Source organism: Mesoplodon densirostris, chromosome X (assembly GCF_025265405.1).
Source record: "Mesoplodon densirostris isolate mMesDen1 chromosome X, mMesDen1 primary haplotype, whole genome shotgun sequence".
NCBI lineage: Eukaryota > Metazoa > Chordata > Mammalia > Artiodactyla > Ziphiidae > Mesoplodon > Mesoplodon densirostris.
The window spans coordinates 103919422-103937711 of NC_082681.1; the positions used below are offsets into that span (position 1 = coordinate 103919422).

The following is an 18290-nucleotide window of genomic DNA, read 5'->3' on the forward strand; positions in this document are numbered from 1 at the left end:
TCTTCAATAAGTGGTGCTGGGAAAACTGGACAGCTACATGTAAAAATATGAAATTAGAACACTCCCTAACACCATACACAAAAATAAGCTCAAAATGGATTAAAGACCTAAATGTAAGGCCAGACACTATCGAACTCTTAGAGGAAAACATAGGCAGAACACTCTATGTCAGAAATCACAGCAAGATCCTTTTTGACCCACCTCCTAGAGAAATGGAAGTAAAAGCAAAAATAAACAAATGGGACCTAATGAAACTTCAAAGCTTTTGCACAGCAAAGAAAACCATAAACAAGACCAAAAGACAACCCTCAGAATGGGAGGAAATATTTGCAAATGAAGCAACTGACATAGGATTCATCTCCAAAATTTACAAGCAGCTCATACAGCTCAATAACATAAAAACAACCCAATCCAAAAACGGGCAGAAGACCTAAATAGACATTTCTCCAAAGAAGATATCCAGATTGCCAACAAACACATGAAAGGATGCTCAACATCATTAATCATTAGAGAAATGCAAATCAAAACTACAATGAGATACCGTCTCACACTGGTCAGAATGGCCATCGTCAAAAAATCTAGAAACAATAAATGCTGGAGAGGGTGTGGAGAAAAGGGAACCCTCTTGCACTGTTGGTGGGAATGTAAATTGATACAGCCACTATGGAGAAGAGTATGGAGGTTCCTTAAAAAACTAAAAATAGAATTACCATATGACCCAGCAATCCCACTACTGGGCATATACCCTGAGAAAACCATAATTCAAAAAGAGTCATGTACCAAAATGTTCATTGCAGCTCTGTTTACAATAGCCAGGACATGGAATCAACCTAAGTGTCCATCAACAGATGAATGGATAAAGAAGATGTGGCACATATATACAATGGAATATTACTCAGCCATAAAAAGAAATGAAATTGAGTTATTTGTAGTGAGGTGGATGGACCTAGAGTCTGTTATACAGAGTGAAGTAAGTCAGAAAGAGAAAAACAAATACCGTATGCTAACACCTATATATGGAATCTAAGAAAAAAAAAAAGGTCGTGAGGGACCTAGGGGTAAGATGGGAATAAAGACACAGACCTACTAGAGAATGGACTTGAGGATATGGGGAGGGGGAAGGGTAAGCTGGGACAAAGTGAGAGAGTGGCATGGACATATATGCACTACCAAACGTAAAATAGATAGCTAGTGGGAAGCGGCCACGTAGCACAAGGAGATCAGGTCGGTGGTTTGTGACCCCTTAGAGGGGTGGGATAGGGAGGGTGGGAGGGAGGGAGACGCCAGAGGGAAAAGATATGGGAACATGTATATGTATAACTGATTCACTTTGTTATAAAGCAGAAACTAACACACCATTGTAAAGCAATTATACTCCAGTAAAGATGTTAAAAAAAAAAAGAATGAGCATAAAGTTTTACAAATACATCAATAAATTTAAACTATTGACACATTAAACAAAAATACGTAATTTGAGAATAAAAATTAAGTGAAATATATTTGTTTGAATTACAAAAATATATATATTCTGCATAATTTTAATTACTTTGGAATAAAAGGCTCTGTATTTTCTCTATTTGTAGCTCACATTTCATCTAAAAAGTAAAGCATTAAAAAGTCATAAATCATATAGTATTTTGAAATAATCCGGGTACTGGTATTTCTGCATTTTTCCCCTTCTTTTACAAGTTTCTGCTCCGATGGACCTCATCTAATAGTATCTGCTTAGGGGAACTAGGGCTCAGCAAATACAAGGTACTACCAAGTACTGTCCCTTCTTCCCCAAAGAACTTTGCAGAGAGAACTACCTGCCCATTTTCAAGTATCAGTGTCCTTATTAATGTAGCATGAAATTGAACTATATAGAATGTAAAGAATTACTGTTCATTCACAATCCCAGAAGAGTTGTTGATATGTATGCCTTACCGCAAGTCTTAAGCTCAGTTCCTCTGTCTTTACTGCCATTTTGCATCAACTCTAAATTGTCACTGATAGTAAATACACACTTTTTATGGATCATTTAACATACAATTAGGTTATTTGGTTAAACTTTCATAATACCTTTCCTCCTGATGAAAGAAGTTGTAGCACAAATAATTGAACATTAACTTTATTTGACTTTTTTGCTCATGAATCCTCCCCAGGGACAGGTGTTATGAATTTTTTCTTCGTCCAGGACTAATGAGAGATATGTAGTGAGTTTTCTGTAAGTTCTTGCCAGTTCCCCATTATAGCCAGTGGCTCATGTTTTAAAAAGCTCTCTGAGGTTGGAAGTGTGATCAGGCAGCTTGATCAGAGTTTATTTTTTCTGGATAAAGGTAATCAGGTTTAAACAAAAAAACCTTAACATTTTGAATAAGGAGGAGGAAAAAGGAGGAGGAAAGCAAAAAGATGATAAGGAGTATATATAAAGAAAGGAAATAAATACCTAATAGTAAGAATTATAACAATCTAAATTTAGAACCTAAACGCTGGTTATTGCTTATTTATAGGGAATCTATTTTTAATATATTAATTTTTGAACTTGCCACTTTAGTGAATTTTGTTATTATTTCTAATTATTTTTTCAGGCAGTTCTCGTGGCTTTTCTTACTATACAATTACTTTGCCATCTTAAAGTCCAAGTCCCCATATGTGATCTTGTCATTTCCCAGCTTAAAACCATTCATTTAGCTTATTATTGTTCTTAATATAGAGTTCAGAAATGCTTAATATGAGCTAATTAAGATCCTCTTTCATGTGATTCCTTCTTCCCTCTTCATGCTCATCTCATACCACTCTCACCTTTGTGCTCCAGACACGCTGGTTGCCTTTAGGCTTCTTGACTGGGCTGTGTTTTCTCTTGATTCACAGCCTTTGTATGTACTGCTGGCCTCTGCCTAGAAGATTCTTTGCTCCCTTCTTCTTGTAACTAAACTCTAATCCTTTCAGCTTCAGTTTAAAAGCCTTTCCTAATCTCCAGACTGGAGGGAGAGCCCCTCCTCTGCACCTGTACTGGCACCCTTTCCTTTCCTTCTGCTTCCATGGCACTTACCTCACTTGAGATGGAGAGTATGAAAGAAAGGCTTGAGGAGTGAATGTACAGAATACCTGCTATGGCAGTGGGCAAAAGGATTAACTGGAGAGAAGCGAAAAAATTACTCATCATCATCTTGGCCTAGCTATATAGGGGACCCCAGTATTGATATAGGGACCGGCAGCTTGGTTGGTTTATGGCATTTCCTTCAGCAGCTTTCCACAACCCTGAAGCAGAAGTAAAAGAAACAGTTGGATTGATCTGAACTAGTGGTGATTTTGTCTCCACAGGGGACACATGGCAATGTCTGGAGATGTTTTTGATTGTCACAACTGCAGAGGCAGGGTATTCTATGGGCATTTAGTAGGTAGAAGCCAAGGATGCTGCTAAACATCCCACAATGCACAGGACAGACCCATACAACCAAGAATTATCTGGCCTCAAATGTCTGTAGTGCTGAGGTTGAAAAACCCTGACCTAATCAATGACCTGAGGAAAAAAGAAAATAGATTGTATTGGGATGTAGGAGGTCAGAATACAAAAATCTCCTTTTTTAAATTAGTTTCTGCTTTATAACAAAGTGAGTCAGTTATACATATACATCTGTTCCCATATCCCTTCCCTCTCCTTCTTAAGATGATATTGTGTATCACAAGATGTCATGCTGGATTGCTGCAGCTCCACACAGCACCTCACACACCTGGGTCTCAACTTCACAAGCCACCAAGAGCTTAGTGATTTATTCTTGGGGTATCTATTGGCTCATGTTATGTGTGGACAACAGAAACCATAGAGAGTATGGAAACATCAGTGGAGCAGAGTAAATTTAATGCAGAATATGAGGGGAAAATCGCAATGTAAGTTAATGTATTTGTCTATTTACAAATAGATCCATGAAAGTAACACTTCTATAATTCTCTCTTTTTTTCATTTTAGATTTAGGCCTTATGTATACTTTTGGGGACGGTCGACATGGAAAATTAGGACTTGGACTGGAGAGTTTTGCCAATCAGTTCGTTCCTACTTTGTGTTCTAATTTTTTGAAGTTTATAGTACAATTGGTAAGGGCATCACATTTCCCTGTTTACATGTTCATATTCCTGTATTTGAGTCTTTCAGTATTTCATAGAAAATAAGTACTTCTCTGTTTATATGAAATATCATGGCTATATCTGGTAAATATACTTGTGTCCTAAAGGCCAAATGTCAGACATCATGGCACTCTGAAAATCTGTCCCTTTTCTAATGTTCCTTCTCTAACATCTTCCTTTTTGCCCTCATCTTGACTCTTCTACTTCATTTTCATATGTCTCTTGAGAGCCAGGACTGTGCCATGCCTGGAAGCTTTGTGTTTCCTGTAGCTCCCAGCAGAGTGCCTCACTCACAGTGGTTATCTATAAATATTTGCTGGATTAGGTATCACTAGGACTCTCAAATCCTGCACAAGAAAAATATCTGATAATAAATGAAGAGTTTTGAAATTATGTTTAATTGGTTAAGTGTTATTTGGATAAGGTGTTGTTTCAGTGACATCTCCATCAGGCACCGTATCTCTGTTGTTTCTAACAATTTTGCCAATTAAGAACTATAGACTTGAAACTTTTGTTTACTCGGTGATGATAATATCACTTGGAATTTGTTCTCCAAAGGCTCAGAGCCTTGTACTATGGAACACTTCCATTCCTTGACTTGACGCCTATTTAATGAATGCCTGCTTGGTACAAGATACTGGACTGAGGATGAGGAATACAGAGCATGCAGTGATGAACACAGTGACCAGATTTTCATTGACTAAGCTTATAATCTTATGGGGAAGATGGTTTTTAAAAGGTGCTATACAGAAAACATATCAATTTTAACTTTGAACATATGAAGGGAAAGGCTCAGAGCATGCTCTTCTGTGCCATGTAGAACACTATGAAGATACCAGAAGTCTGTGTATTGCAAACACAATGTTTTTTAAAGCATTTTATTGAAAATCAGTTATGTCTCAGAATCACTTGGATGTTGATTTCCTTTTTCATTGTTCTATCATTGTGCATGCTTGTGTTTTGCTCTCAGGACTTTTAAGCATTAAACTTAAAAAATCTTCATGTACAAAGACATAATTATCCCAAGGGACTGATTTATTCTTGGGTCCCTTCTTTCCAAGGAGAACTTGTCTGAGTAATTTTTTCAAGTTGGTAGTGTTGCTCCAAGATGAAAATAGCATTTTCTAACTTGTAAAGAGAAATATAATGTGCCAAATAGGTTTTTTTCTATATACTGTATATTCAGTTGAAAGTAAAATGGTATGTTAAACTTGTTCTAGTTTTCAATAATAGTGTTTAAAGAATATATATTGTAAGGGCTTCTCTAGTGGCGCAGTGGTTAAGAATCTGCCTGCCAATGCAGGGGACACAGGTTCGAGCCCTGGTCCAGGAAGATCCCACATGCTGTGGAACAACTAAGCCCGTACGCCATAACTACTGAGACTGCGCTCTAGAGCCCATGAGCCACAACTACTGAGCCCGTGTGCCACAACTACTGAAGCCTGTGCGCCTAGAGCCCGTGTTCCACAACAAGAGAAGCCACCGCAATGGGAAGACTGCACACTGCAATGAAGAGTAGCTCCCGCTCGCCGCAACTAGAGAAAGCCCGTGTGCAGCAATGAAGACCCAACGCAGCCAAAAATAAATAAATAAAATAAATATTTTAAAAAAGAATATATTGTAATTCACGTGTGTGTGTGTGTGTGTGTGTAGAGAGAGAGAGATTTCAGTCAGTCGGTCTAGGAAGTCTACCGCTAAGTTAATGTTTTGTAGCTGAAAACCATTAAAAACCCATTTGTGGGGCTTCCCTGGTGGCGCTGTGGTTGAGAATCAGCCTGCTATTGCAGGGGACACGGGTTCGAGCCCTGGTCCGGGAAGATCCCACATGCCGCAGAGCAACTAAGGCCGTGCGCCATGACTACTGAGCCTGCGCACTAGAGCCCACGTGACACAACTACTGAAGCCCACGCACCTAGAGCCAGTGCTCTGCAACAAGAGAAGCCACCACAATGAGAAGCCTGTGTACCACAACGAAGAGTAGCCCCCGCTCGCCCCAACTAGAGAGAAGCCGGCACACAGCAACGAAGACCCAATGCAGCCAAAAATAAAAATAAATTAAAAAACAAACCCATTTGTGTTTGAAGCCAGTGTCAACTTATCTGTGAATTTATGCTGCAGGTTGCTTGCGGTGGATGTCACATGATAGTTTTTGCCACTCCACGACTTGATGTGGCAGAAGACGTTGAGTTAGATGAAATAACTGACTGTTGCTTACCTTCAGCTACATCTCTGTCCGTCAGTGATCTAACTTCAGGAAACGTACTGCAGAGATCTTTATCAGCACGTGTGCGGCGAAGAGAGAGGGTACAGTCGTGGCCTATTCTATATAATAATGTTGTCTAGCACTGTAAAGGAAACAGATTTATTTTCTTTTTAAACCAAAGAAGGGTCTTCTTAGGTAAATTTACTAAATAGAATGATTAGAATCGAGGGCTTACAAAGTTTTAAAGCAAACTCAGAATTAAACTGGTAGACACACAAACTAGAAAATTGAAATGATCATGGATAACCTTTGCTTGTAGACAGTGGTACTTACCGCTATCACCTCAGATAGAATGCTAAGTTGTTTTCTCAGCCATCTGTGGATTGACTTCTACTTTGCCTCTATCTTGTAAAGCTAATACCTCATGAGCAATGAAAGGTTATATATATATTATAACTAATGAAAGGTAGAAAACAAAGAAATAAGGGCTTTATTTGAGAGAGGGAATGTTCTTTCTCAATTAAATTTAGAGATTCTCATTCTATGCTTTAAAATTATTCAATGACACATTTTTAAAAAATGCCAAATAACTTTTAGAGACATTTCTTTTTTAAAAAAATTGCTTTAAGTTCCAAAATGTATTCCTTTAGTGGTAAAAAAAAAAGTTAAGTTTGATTTTTTATTATGAAAAAGTATATATGGAAAAATTGAGAAATATCCCATAAGTATTTTGTAGTTGTTGTTGGTTTGTGTCTCCTGAGTAACTTTTTTTTTCCAGGAAGGCAGAGCAAACACACACTTTTCCCCATCTTGTGAAAAACAGACTTCCAAATTGACAATTTAGAGCAACTTAGATACAGAGGCAACAAAACAAAACATTTTTGAGCCGTCGGGGATTATTAAAAAGTGAATGTTGTAGGACGTTGGCCAACTTTGAAGTCTCTCTCTTCAATATTTTTAGCAACCTCAGGGTGGTTTATATCAATATTAAGTATATAACATTATCTAACAGTTTATTTAACCTGTTTGTTTTAAAGGAGAAATCCCAAGACTGTATTCAAACGACAGGAACACTACCTCCAATTGCAGGGACTCTCGTACCACCCGTTTGCTTTTCGCCTCGTTCAGTTCCTTTCTGTATGTCTACAACTAATCTGCTAGAGAAAATGATGCCTGATAAAGAGGGCCCCATGCCGCCAATGGAACCAGGTAACAGTTGATGCTCTGCCTGCTCTCAGAAGAAATGTACCATTTATTCCATTGTTTTCATGTTCATCTTAAGCTGTTTTCTCTAACTAAATTGTTTTCTTCCTAGTTAGAGACTGACATCTCTCATTTGAACTCAAATCCAAGAATACTCTTACTAATAGAAAGCATCTTTGGTGACCTTAAAAATCCCATGTAACGACAGCAGCATATTTTTATAAAGCAGTGTATAACATACATATCACCTTCTCTTACATTATCTCCTTTAAACCCAGAAGCAACTCCATGAAATAGGTGGGAGTTATATTCTTCATTTTTATATATGAGAAAAGCAAGGCTTGAAGAGATTGAGTGACTCAGGTCACTCAGTTTTATAAGTGAACAGGATTTGAATGCAGGTCTTGTAGACCTATGTGAAGTTCTGCCTTTATAGCATCGTGGTTAAGAGCATGGGATGTAGAGTCAAATTGATCTGGGATCCGATGCCAGCTTTGACATTTATTAACTATGTGACTGGCTTTGGGAAAGTTACTTAATTTCTCTACACCTCAGTTTCCATATCTTTGAAATAACTTTAATAATACCTACTTTAGAGTGTTCATGACAGTTAAATGAGATAAGGCATATAAAATACTTAGCGTTGAGCCTAGCACCCCCAGAAACCTCTTCATAAATATAGGCATAGTTATTATTTGTTTGTTTTTTTTTTTTTTTTTGCTGTACGCGGGCCTCTCACTGCTGTGGCCCCTCCCGCCGCGGAGCACAGGCTCCGGAAACACAGGCTCCGCGGCCATGGCTCGCGGGCCCAGCCGCTCCGCGGCATGTGGGATCCTCCGGGACCGGGGCACGAACCCGTGTCCCCTGCATCGGCAGGCGGACTCTCAACCACTGCGCCACCAGGGAAGCCCTAGGCATAGTTATTATTAACCCCACTGCCTACTAGATACAGATTTCATGTTTTAAATTGTAATTCCAGCTCTTTAGCCATTATACACCTCTTCTAAATAGTTTTATTTACAGACGTTTGTGTATCTTAGGAGTATGTTTATGTTACTACAGGGCATGTACTCAGATGATAGGGGCAGAACAAGAAACTAGGGTAGGAAATCAGAGTAAGCAGTAGGTTTGGAATTAAGAAGAAAATCTGGGCATCTGGGATTAAGAACTGTGGCACAGATAATTTTAATATCTTTGGGCTCAGGAACCTAGATAAAAAGTTGAGGTAGCAAAGGATCAGGAACTCAGTCAAGAATTGTGGGCCATGGGAATGGAATATTGTCTACATCTAAGACCTTGATAATGAGCTGGGTTTCCTACATCTCACCCACAAATTCTGTATGTTTCCTTTGGAGATAGGAATCACTGGTGCTCTTCATCCCTGTACATAGGAAAAGTAGATTCTGGCAGCAGAATGTGCAAGGAAAAGAGAAGTTTATGGTTTGGGGCAAGTTGTTTCCCACTTCAAGAGATTTGAATGTGAAGATAGAACTTTGTAGCTAGAGCAAAAGGAAAAGCCATCCCATATCTTTTTGTGACTGTTTGCTAAAACCAACTTAATAAAAATATTTTGAAAGTTGTATCCAACATATAATGTGACTTTTTCTAAATTATTTGCAGACTTCAGTATTTCTCATGGAGTGAAGGAGGTCAGGGAAGACATTACTGAGGAGGTGACATTTAAGCTAAAACATAAAGGATAAAAAGTAGCCACACAAAGAGAGAAGATGTGTATATTACAGGCAAAGAGAATAAGGTAAAGGTTTGGAAGGTAAAGGTAAAGGTAAAGGTAGGTAAAGGTTTGGAAGCAGTTTATGGGAAAAGGAAAGAAGATCACTGGGCTCAGAGAGTGAGGGAAAAGGCAGAACAACATGATGTTGGAAAAAGAGACAGCAGAGAAATATCCATGGTTTTATAGGCCATGAGAGGCCTATTTGATTTGAGTGTTTTTCTTAAGTGTAATAGAAAGTCATTAAAGGGTTTTAAACAGTGGAGTGATGTGCTCCAGTGCCATTTATATTTTAAGATGATCACTTTTGCCGGTGTGTGGATGACTAGAGGTAGGAAGAATACTTAAGAGCCTTTTGCAAGAGATGATGGTGTTTGCAGATTTGAAATACATTTTAGTCATAGAAACAACTGAACTTGCTCGTTAATGGGTCACACATAGATGTGTAGGCAGGAGGATGGTCGACTGCTTTGAGAAAAGAAATTAAAAATTGAGCTTGAGATACCTGTGAGACATCCAAGCAGAAATATCAAGCAGGCAGTTGAAAATGAAAGAATAACGTTCAGAAGATGGGTGTGAACTAGAGATAGAAATTTGGAAACCGTCAACATAGTGATGGTATTGATAATCCATGGAAGTTGGTGAAATCACCTATTAGAGAGTAGAGTAGCAAGAAAAGAGGGCCCAGGATTTAGCCCTGAGAGTGTCTAACGCTTAGAGGGGAGGAGAGGAAGAGCCCACAAAAACATCTTCCCCAGCCTCATCAGCCAGTAGGGTAGGAGGAGGGACATGAGGAGGGAGTAGGGTCATGAATTCAAAGTGCTGCTCAAAGGTCAAGGAAAAGGAGTTCAAAGAAGCATCCCATGGATTAAGCATCATGGAGATTTTTGGCGATCCTGACAAGAGCAGTCCCAGGGAAAGATCAGGACAGAAGACAGAGTGTTTAAAGTTGAGGCATGAAGGGGAAATGAGGACGTGAAGAGGAGATAGAGTGTGTAGGTAGTTCTTCTGCCTATTTTGGTCCTGAAGAGGAGCAGAGAAATGGGCTGGCAGGAGAGGGAGATGTGGAGTCAATGGGAAATACTAGAGCATATTTGTGAGCTAATGCAGGGGTACCCACACCCCGGGCCACGGACTGATTTAGGTCTGCAGCCTGTTAGGAACCGGGCCTCACAGCACAGCAGGAGGTGAGCGGCAGCCGGCGGGCAAGCAAGGGAGCTAGCAAAGCTCCATCTGCTGCTCCCCATCGCTTGCATTACCGCCTGAACCATCCCCCCACCCCCGGCCCGTGGAAAAACTGTCTTCCACGAAACCGGTCCCTGGTGCCAGAAAGGTAAGGTTGAGGACCTTGGGGACCGCTGTGCCTAATGGACATGAGCCAGTAGTCCCAGAGAGATTGGTAGCACACGAGAGAGAGGATATGACCAAAGGTGCAAAGCTCTTGAGAAGACAGGAGGGGCTGGCATACAGAGCAGTATTTGTTAAGAGGAAAGACACGTCCTACATTTTAACAGGAAAATGTAGGTAAATTTGTACATTTGTTGGTGAGAAGATAAAGCAGATCAGCTCTGACGACTTCTATTTTTCTCAGTCAGGTATAAGGCCAAGACCATGAGCTTAAATGATATACTATCTATTTTCCAAACCTCCTTTCTCTGCCATCTCCAATCTCTCCTGCTTAGTACTTGCTACTTTAATCTCCTTCGGGTGCACTTTAGTTCCCATCTGCTCCAATGCCTTCAGAGGATCCCTAATATTTTTTTTAAATAAATGTAAATTTCCCCATGTAACTCCCACCTGCTTTTCTAGCTTCATCTCTCAGCAGCCTTTTTCTTATAACCTTAATTTAGGTCTCGAGTCTGCAGGCTGTGGCCCATGGGTCAAATCTGGCCAGCAACCGTTTTTGGGTTTTTTTTTTAATGTCTTTACTGGAGTATAATTGCTTTACATTGTTTTGTTAGTTTCTGCTATATAACAAAGTGAATCAGCTCTACGTATACTAATATCCCCATATCCCCTCCCTCTTACATCTCCCTCCCACCCTCCCTATCCAACTCCTATAGGTGGTCACAGAGCACCAAGCTGATCTCCATATGCTATGTGGCTGCTTCCCGCTAGCTGTCTGTTTTACTTTTGGTAGTGTATATATGTCCATGCCACTCTCTCACTTCATCCCAGCTTGCCCTTCCCCCTCCCTGTGTCCTCAAGTGCATTCTGTACGTCCACATCTTTATTCCTGTCCTGCCCCTAGGTTCTTCAGAAACTTTTTTTTTTTTTTAGATTCCATATATAAGTATTAGCATACAGTATTTGTTTTTCCCTTTCTGACTTACTTCACTCTGTATGACAGCCTCTAGGTCCATCCACCTCACTACAAATAACTCACTTTCGTTTCTTTATATCACTGAGTAACATTCCATTGTATATATGTACCACATCTTCTTTATCCATTCATCTGTTGATGGACACTTAGATTGCTTCCATGTCCTGGCTATTGTAAATACAGCTGCAATGAGCATTGTGATACATGACTCTTAGAATTATGGTTTTCTCAAGGTATATGCCTAGTAGTGGGATTTCTGGGTCATATGGTAGTTCTATTTTTAGTTTTTTAAGGAACCTCCATATTCTTCTCCATAGTGGCTGTATCAATTTACATTCCCACCAACAGTGCAAGAGGGCTCCATTTTCTCCACACCCTCTCCAGCATTTATTGTTTCTAGATTTTTTGATGATGGCCATTGTGACCAGTGTGAGATGATATCTCATTGTAGTTTTGATTTGCATTTCTCTAATGATTAATGATGTTGAGCATCCTTTCAAGTGTTTGTTGGCAATCTGGATATCTTCTTTGGAGAAATGTCTATTTAGGTCTTCTGCCCATTTTTGGATTGGGTTGTTTGTTTTTTTGATATTAGGCTGCATGAGCTGCTTGTAAATTTTGGAGATTAATCCTTTGTCAGTTGCTTCATTTGCAAATATTTCCTCCCATTCTGAGGGTTGTCTTTTGGTCTTGTTTATGGTTTCCTTTGCTGTGCAAAAGCTTTGAAGTTTCATTAGGTCCCATTTGTTTATTTTTGTTTTTATTTCCATTTCTCTAGGAGGTGGGTCAAAAAGGATCTTGCTGTGATGTATCTCATAGAGTGTTCTGCCTATGTTTTCCTCTAAGAGTTTGATAATGTCTGGCCTTACATTTAGGTCTTTAATCCACTTTGAGTTTATTTTTGTGTATGGTGTTAGGGAGTGTTCTAATTTCATTCTTTTACATGTAGCTGTCCAGTTTTCCCAGCACCACTTATTGAAGTGGCTGTCTTTTCTCCATTGTATATTCCTACCTCCTTTATTAAAGATAAGGTGACCATACGTGCATGGGTTTATCTCTGGGCTTTCTATCCTGTTCCATTGATCTATATTTCTGTTTCTGTGCCAGTACCATACTGTCTTGATAACTGTAGCTTTATAGTATAGTCTGAAGTCAGGGTGCCTGATTCCTCCAGCTCCGTTTTTCTTTCTCAAGATTCCTTTGCCTATTCGGGGTCTTTTATGTTTCCATACAAATTGTGAAATTTTTTGTTCTAGTTCTGTGAAAAATGCCATTGGTAGTTTGATAAGGATTGCATTGAATCTATAGATTGCTTTGGGTAGTATAGTCATTTTCACAGTGTTGATTCTTCCCATCCAAGAATATGGTATACCTCTCCACCTGTTGGTATCATCTTTAGTTTCTTTCATCAGTGTCTTATAGTTTTCTGCATACAGGTCTTTGGTCTCCCTAGGTAAGTTTATTCCTAGGTATTTTATTCCTTTTGTTGCAGTGGTAAATGGGAGTGTTTCCTTAATTTCTCTTTCAGATTGTTCATCATTAGTGTATAGTAATGCAAGAGATTTCTGTGCATTAATTTTGTATCCTGCTACTTTACCAAATTCATTGATTAGCTCTAGTAGTTTTCTGGTAGCATCTTTGGGATTCCCTATGTATAGTATCATGTCATCTGCAGACAGTGACAGCTTTACTTCATCTTTTCCGATTTGGATTCCTTTTATTTCTTTTTCTTCTCTGATTGCTGTGGCTAAAACTTACAAAACTATGTTGTATAATAGGGGTGAGAGTGGACCACCTTGTCTTGTTCCTGATCTTAGAGGAAATGCTTTCAGTTTTTCACCATTGAGAATGAGGTTGGCTGTGGGTTTGTTGTATATGGCCTTTATTATGTTGAGGTAGGTTCCCTCTATGCCAACTTTCTGGAGAGTTTTTATCATAAACGGGTGTTGAATTTTCTCCAAAGCTTTCTCTGCGTCTATTGAGATGATCATATGAGTTTTATTCTTCAGTTTGTTAATATGCTGTATCACATTGATCGATTTGCGTATATAGAAGAATCCTTGCAATCCTGGGATCAACCCCACTTGATCATGGTGTATGATCCTTTTAATGTGCTGTTGGATTCTGCGTGCCTGTATTTTGTTGAGCATTTTTGCATCTGTGTTTTATCAGTGATATTGGCCTGTAGTTTTCTTTTTTTGTGACATCTTTGTCTGGTTTTGGTATCAGAGTGATGGTGGCCTCGTAGAATGAGTTTGGGAGTGTTCTTCCCTCTGCTATATTTTGGAAGAGTTTGAGAAGGATAGGTGTTAGCTCTTCTCTAAATGTTTGATAGAATTCGCCTGTGAAGCCATCTGGTCCTGGGCTTTTGTTTGTTGGAAGATTTTTAATCACAGTTTCAATTTCAGTGCTTGTCATTGGTCTGTTTATATTTTCTATTTCTTCCTGGTTCAGTCTCAGAAGGTTGTGTATTTCTAAGAATTTGTCCATTTCTTCCAGGTTGTCAGCCACTGGTTTTTATAAAGTTTATTAGAAGCCAGTCATGCCCATTAATTTATGTATTGTCTGTGGCTACTTTCACATTTCAGTGGCAGAGTTTGCATAATCAGGACAGAGACTGTACGGCCACAAAGCCTATAATGTATAACATGTGGCCTTTGACAGAAAAAGGTTGCTGCCCCCTGATTTTAATCAAACTGAGCTCTTCGCAGTCAGACTGAGTGGAAAGGCTGTGAAGTCAAGGCAGACTTGAGATTGACACTTGACACCAAAAGAGTCACTGAACCTTAATTTATTCATTTGTGAAATGGGGATATAACACTTAGCTCTCTTATTGCCATGACATTAACCTGACTTGTATAAAAGCATATGTTCCAAGTACACGGTAAGCCTTCAACACAAGCCATTCCACAGCTTCTTTTAGCACTAGGCTTATTTTCTTCCCCATCCACCTCCATCTCTGCATCTCAGAATTCTACTTATCCATCATTCACTGTAACTCCTTAGTGAAACATTTCCTGATTCCCAACATTTGGATGTGATTTCTCATTCCCCTATATAATATGTTTTGTATTCCCTTCTAGACTATAAGTTCATTAAGATTTAGTAGTTACTTAAGTTGATATCTCCTACGTAATACCTCACATGGAATAAAGACAGACTGATTATTTGTTCATTTGAATTGAATGAATTTACAAGGGAGAGATCACTGTGGACTGGCATTTTTAGTGAAGACTTCATTAAGGAGCTCCTCTCAAATAATTATATGTGGGCTTCCCTGGTGGCGCAGTGGTTGAGAATCTGCCTGCCAATGCAGGGGACACAGGTTCGAGCCCTGGTCTGGGAGGATCCCACATGCCACGGAGCAACTAGCCCCGTGAGCCTGCACGTCTGGAGCCTGTGCTCCGCAACAAGAGAGGCTGCGATAGTGAGAGGCCCGTGCACTGTGATGAGGAGTGGCCCCCACTTGCCACAACTAGAGAAAGCCCTCGCACGGAAATGAATACCCAACACAGCCAAAAATAAATAAATAAATAAATAAATTTTTTTAAAAAAATAAAAAAATAATAATTATATGTGTGCTACATGGGGGTATGGTAATTGGGAAAAATGTAAGGTCAAATAAAGCTTGTAACTTTTAATTATCTGCTTTATGATGTAATAACCCTGCAGTTTTCTATAAAAGTTTCCAAGTCCTTGTGCTAGTTTTGTGTTGCTACATAAGAAATGATCCTAAAACTTAGGTTAAAACAACAAACATTTACTATCTCACACAGTTTCTAAGGGTCGAGAATCCAGGAACAGTCTAGCTGAGTGGTTCTGGCTCAGGGTATTTCATGTAGTTGCAGTCACATTGTCAGATGGGGCTGCAGTCATCTGAAGGCTTGACTGAGGCTGGAGGATCCTCTTTCAAGCTCACTCATGTGGCCATCGGCAGGAGGCTTCACTCCCTCAGCACATGGGCTTCTCCCTGGGGATGCTCACAACATGGCTTCCAAGAAAGTGCGTGTGTGCACGCGCATGAGAGAGAGAGGGAGAGAGAACTGAGACATAAGCCACGATAGCATCACAGTTATATCTGCTTTTTTTTTATTGGCCATACAGACCAACCTGGTAAAATGTGGAAGGGAACTCCACAGAGGTATGCATAGCAGAGGATATGGGTTGTTGGGGATCTTTTTGGGGTCTGGCCATCACAGTGCTTGATACCTGGGTAGTATTTACCCCAAAGGAATAATGTTTGCCTGTTCACATGAATGAAGCAATTGTTATCTCATCAGTGTCAGAGTTTTTAAATTTTCAAAAATATTTTAAAACCTGTTATCACTGTGAATGAATTCTGTTCAGTTCTCTTAATATGAGGTTAGGTTAAAGGATGTTAAGTAAAATTATAACTGTACTTTTATATTACAGAATAATTTCTGTTTATTGTCTAGTTGTCTTTCACTTTTCTGTTGAACTCTTGTTTTCTCTTCTCTCTTTTAATCATTCAGATTATTTTCTACATAAAATAACCAAAGGGAAAGAGACAGACAGTTTTTCAGCAGAGGATTCAGAAAGCCTTGGAGAAACTACTGATGTCTTAAATATGGTAATGGTTTTCCTATTTATGTGATATAGATATAAGTTCCTCATGTATTTGTATGTGTCTGTGTATATGTATGTCTACTTCCTAAGCCGTTATATACATAAAAAAGCTTTTGTTTTTGTTTTGGTTTCATTCATTATTTTAAAATCAGCTTTATTGAGGTATAGGTTACATACAGTAAAATTCATTTCAACTCTCACATTATTAGTATGCAATTGAGAGTTGATTATATGACTATATGAACTGTTTTGTGTTAATTTCATTTATATATTTTTAAAAATCAATATATAATCATATATATAAATATATAATCATATGTATAAATATATAATCATATATATAGTCTCTATTCTTTTTAGAACATATTTTTTTAATTTATTTCAGACACATATGATGAGCCTGAATTCCAATGAAAAATCATTAAAATTATCACCAATTCAAAAACAAAAGGTATAATATAGAGAGTTATTTTCACTATGATGGGTAAGAATAGTTTAAATTATTTATATTTTTCTTGAAAGGTTTCTGGAAAGAACACAAGAAAGGTAAGCATTCACTTTAAGATTTAAAAGACGGGGATACAATATATATAGCCTCAATTTGGGCTTGTTCTGTTGGTGTGTATTTTCTGTGATGCAACAAGAGTGGCAGAATTTCACTGCCGAAATTTGCTCTTTGGAGCAAATCGTCACTAACAAGTGACGATAGCCATACTTTGTTACCATCAAGGCAAAAGATTTTTATCACAGTTCTTAAGTATTGGAAGAGGCTGCTGTTTAGGAGTGCCTCTCACACTTTGGTTGAGTATGACTTTGGGGGAGTTACCTTGCTGACCTTACAGGATGATATTAACATCTTGTCTAGCTCTAAAATTTTGTGGTTTTAGTTGAAATATTTGGTAATTGCTTTTACAGTGTTTGGAATAGGCTTTAATTTATCAAGGAATTGGTAGCATAAAAACAAGATTAAACATTTGGAAATTAGTCAGAAACTATGAGTGGGTAATAAAGAGAGACCTTTAATGAATAACAAATGAATAGCAAGAGGAAGGAATATTCTGGTTTTCACAACCCTGAAGAGATAAAGGCCTGTCCTGAAATCATTTGCTTTTCCTGGCTTTAAGGACCAGTGTGATGTGAAAGGATGAAGGGTTGAAGTTTAGAAAAATAAATTAGAGAAATGTAAATTGAAGGACGAAGGCTGCAGAAAACATTTATTTCTATTTCTAGTGCCTTTGCCACATTGTTAAAATAAAAATCCTTAAAATCAAAGTCACTGAAATCCAAGAGAATCTTGCTAAATTATAAAAATTTAGTGCCAATCCTCATTAGTCCTATCTATATTTTACTGAGAGCCATGGTGAATAACCGCATTATTTTTGAATATGGGAGAGCTTTTCTCCTAACACAGTTATGGAAGCTCAATGACTGACTGATCTATTGACTTGACTATACTTCCAAGCAGACATCTTCTGTATGTCTTTCCTTCCTCTTAGACTCTGGGCTCCGCCTCTTCTGTGCTGCTTTATTGTGCTAGGCATGTACATTTAGAAGTTATTTCTGGCAACTGGGCCCCTGTCTCTCTTAGGGCTCTTGAAAGAATCATGACTTTTTAAAGAAGACACCTAGAACAAACAGAAAAGGAAAGCACTTTCTTTTAAACTGACATATATTGTATACTTCACATAGTCCTTTTAAGTGGAGGCCCTACCAAGCCTAGGTATTTTTAGTAAATAAAAAAAAGATTTATTATAGTATTTTTTATATATTAATTTTTAACTTGTGCTGTTTTAATAATTTACTTAGCGAAAAATGACCTCTTCCTAGGCCTAGCACTCATCACAATTTATAAAACTTGATTTAGTGAGGTTTTACTATCTAGAGACCCAAATTCATTGACTATTTCAATCCATTGGCTTGTAGAATTTAGGTCAACAATTTGATTTTTGCCTTATTTTGTCCAGCAGGAAATTAATTTCATATTCTTAATGTATCATTAAAATCTCAATGTTTCATTATATGTTTTTTATAAAAGTTTATAAAGCTTTTATAAAATCTTATATTTTACCTTAAGTATTTTTTTCTCATAGTGTTTTTTATGTATGCAAATTATTATAATTAAAGAATATAGTAGATAA

The 18290-nt window shown here is 38.3% G+C and overlaps 1 protein-coding gene across 8 annotated transcripts in view; it reads left to right on the forward strand.

Moving 5' to 3' along the window:
• The window catches only part of RPGR (retinitis pigmentosa GTPase regulator), a 66060-nt gene that overhangs the window by 17795 nt on the left and 29975 nt on the right, over positions 1–18290 (forward strand). For 6 of the 8 annotated variants that reach the window (XM_060086445.1, XM_060086446.1, XM_060086448.1 and 3 more), the window contains 5 exons: positions 3953–4077; positions 6226–6411; positions 7348–7519; positions 16059–16156; positions 16538–16603. In XM_060086445.1, the coding sequence (XP_059942428.1) occupies positions 3953–4077; positions 6226–6411; positions 7348–7519; positions 16059–16156; positions 16538–16603 (647 nt within the window). The remainder of the gene's footprint in view (positions 1–3952; positions 4078–6225; positions 6412–7347; positions 7520–16058; positions 16157–16537; positions 16604–18290) is intronic. The other 2 variants (XM_060086447.1, XM_060086449.1) reach the window with 2 other exon arrangements.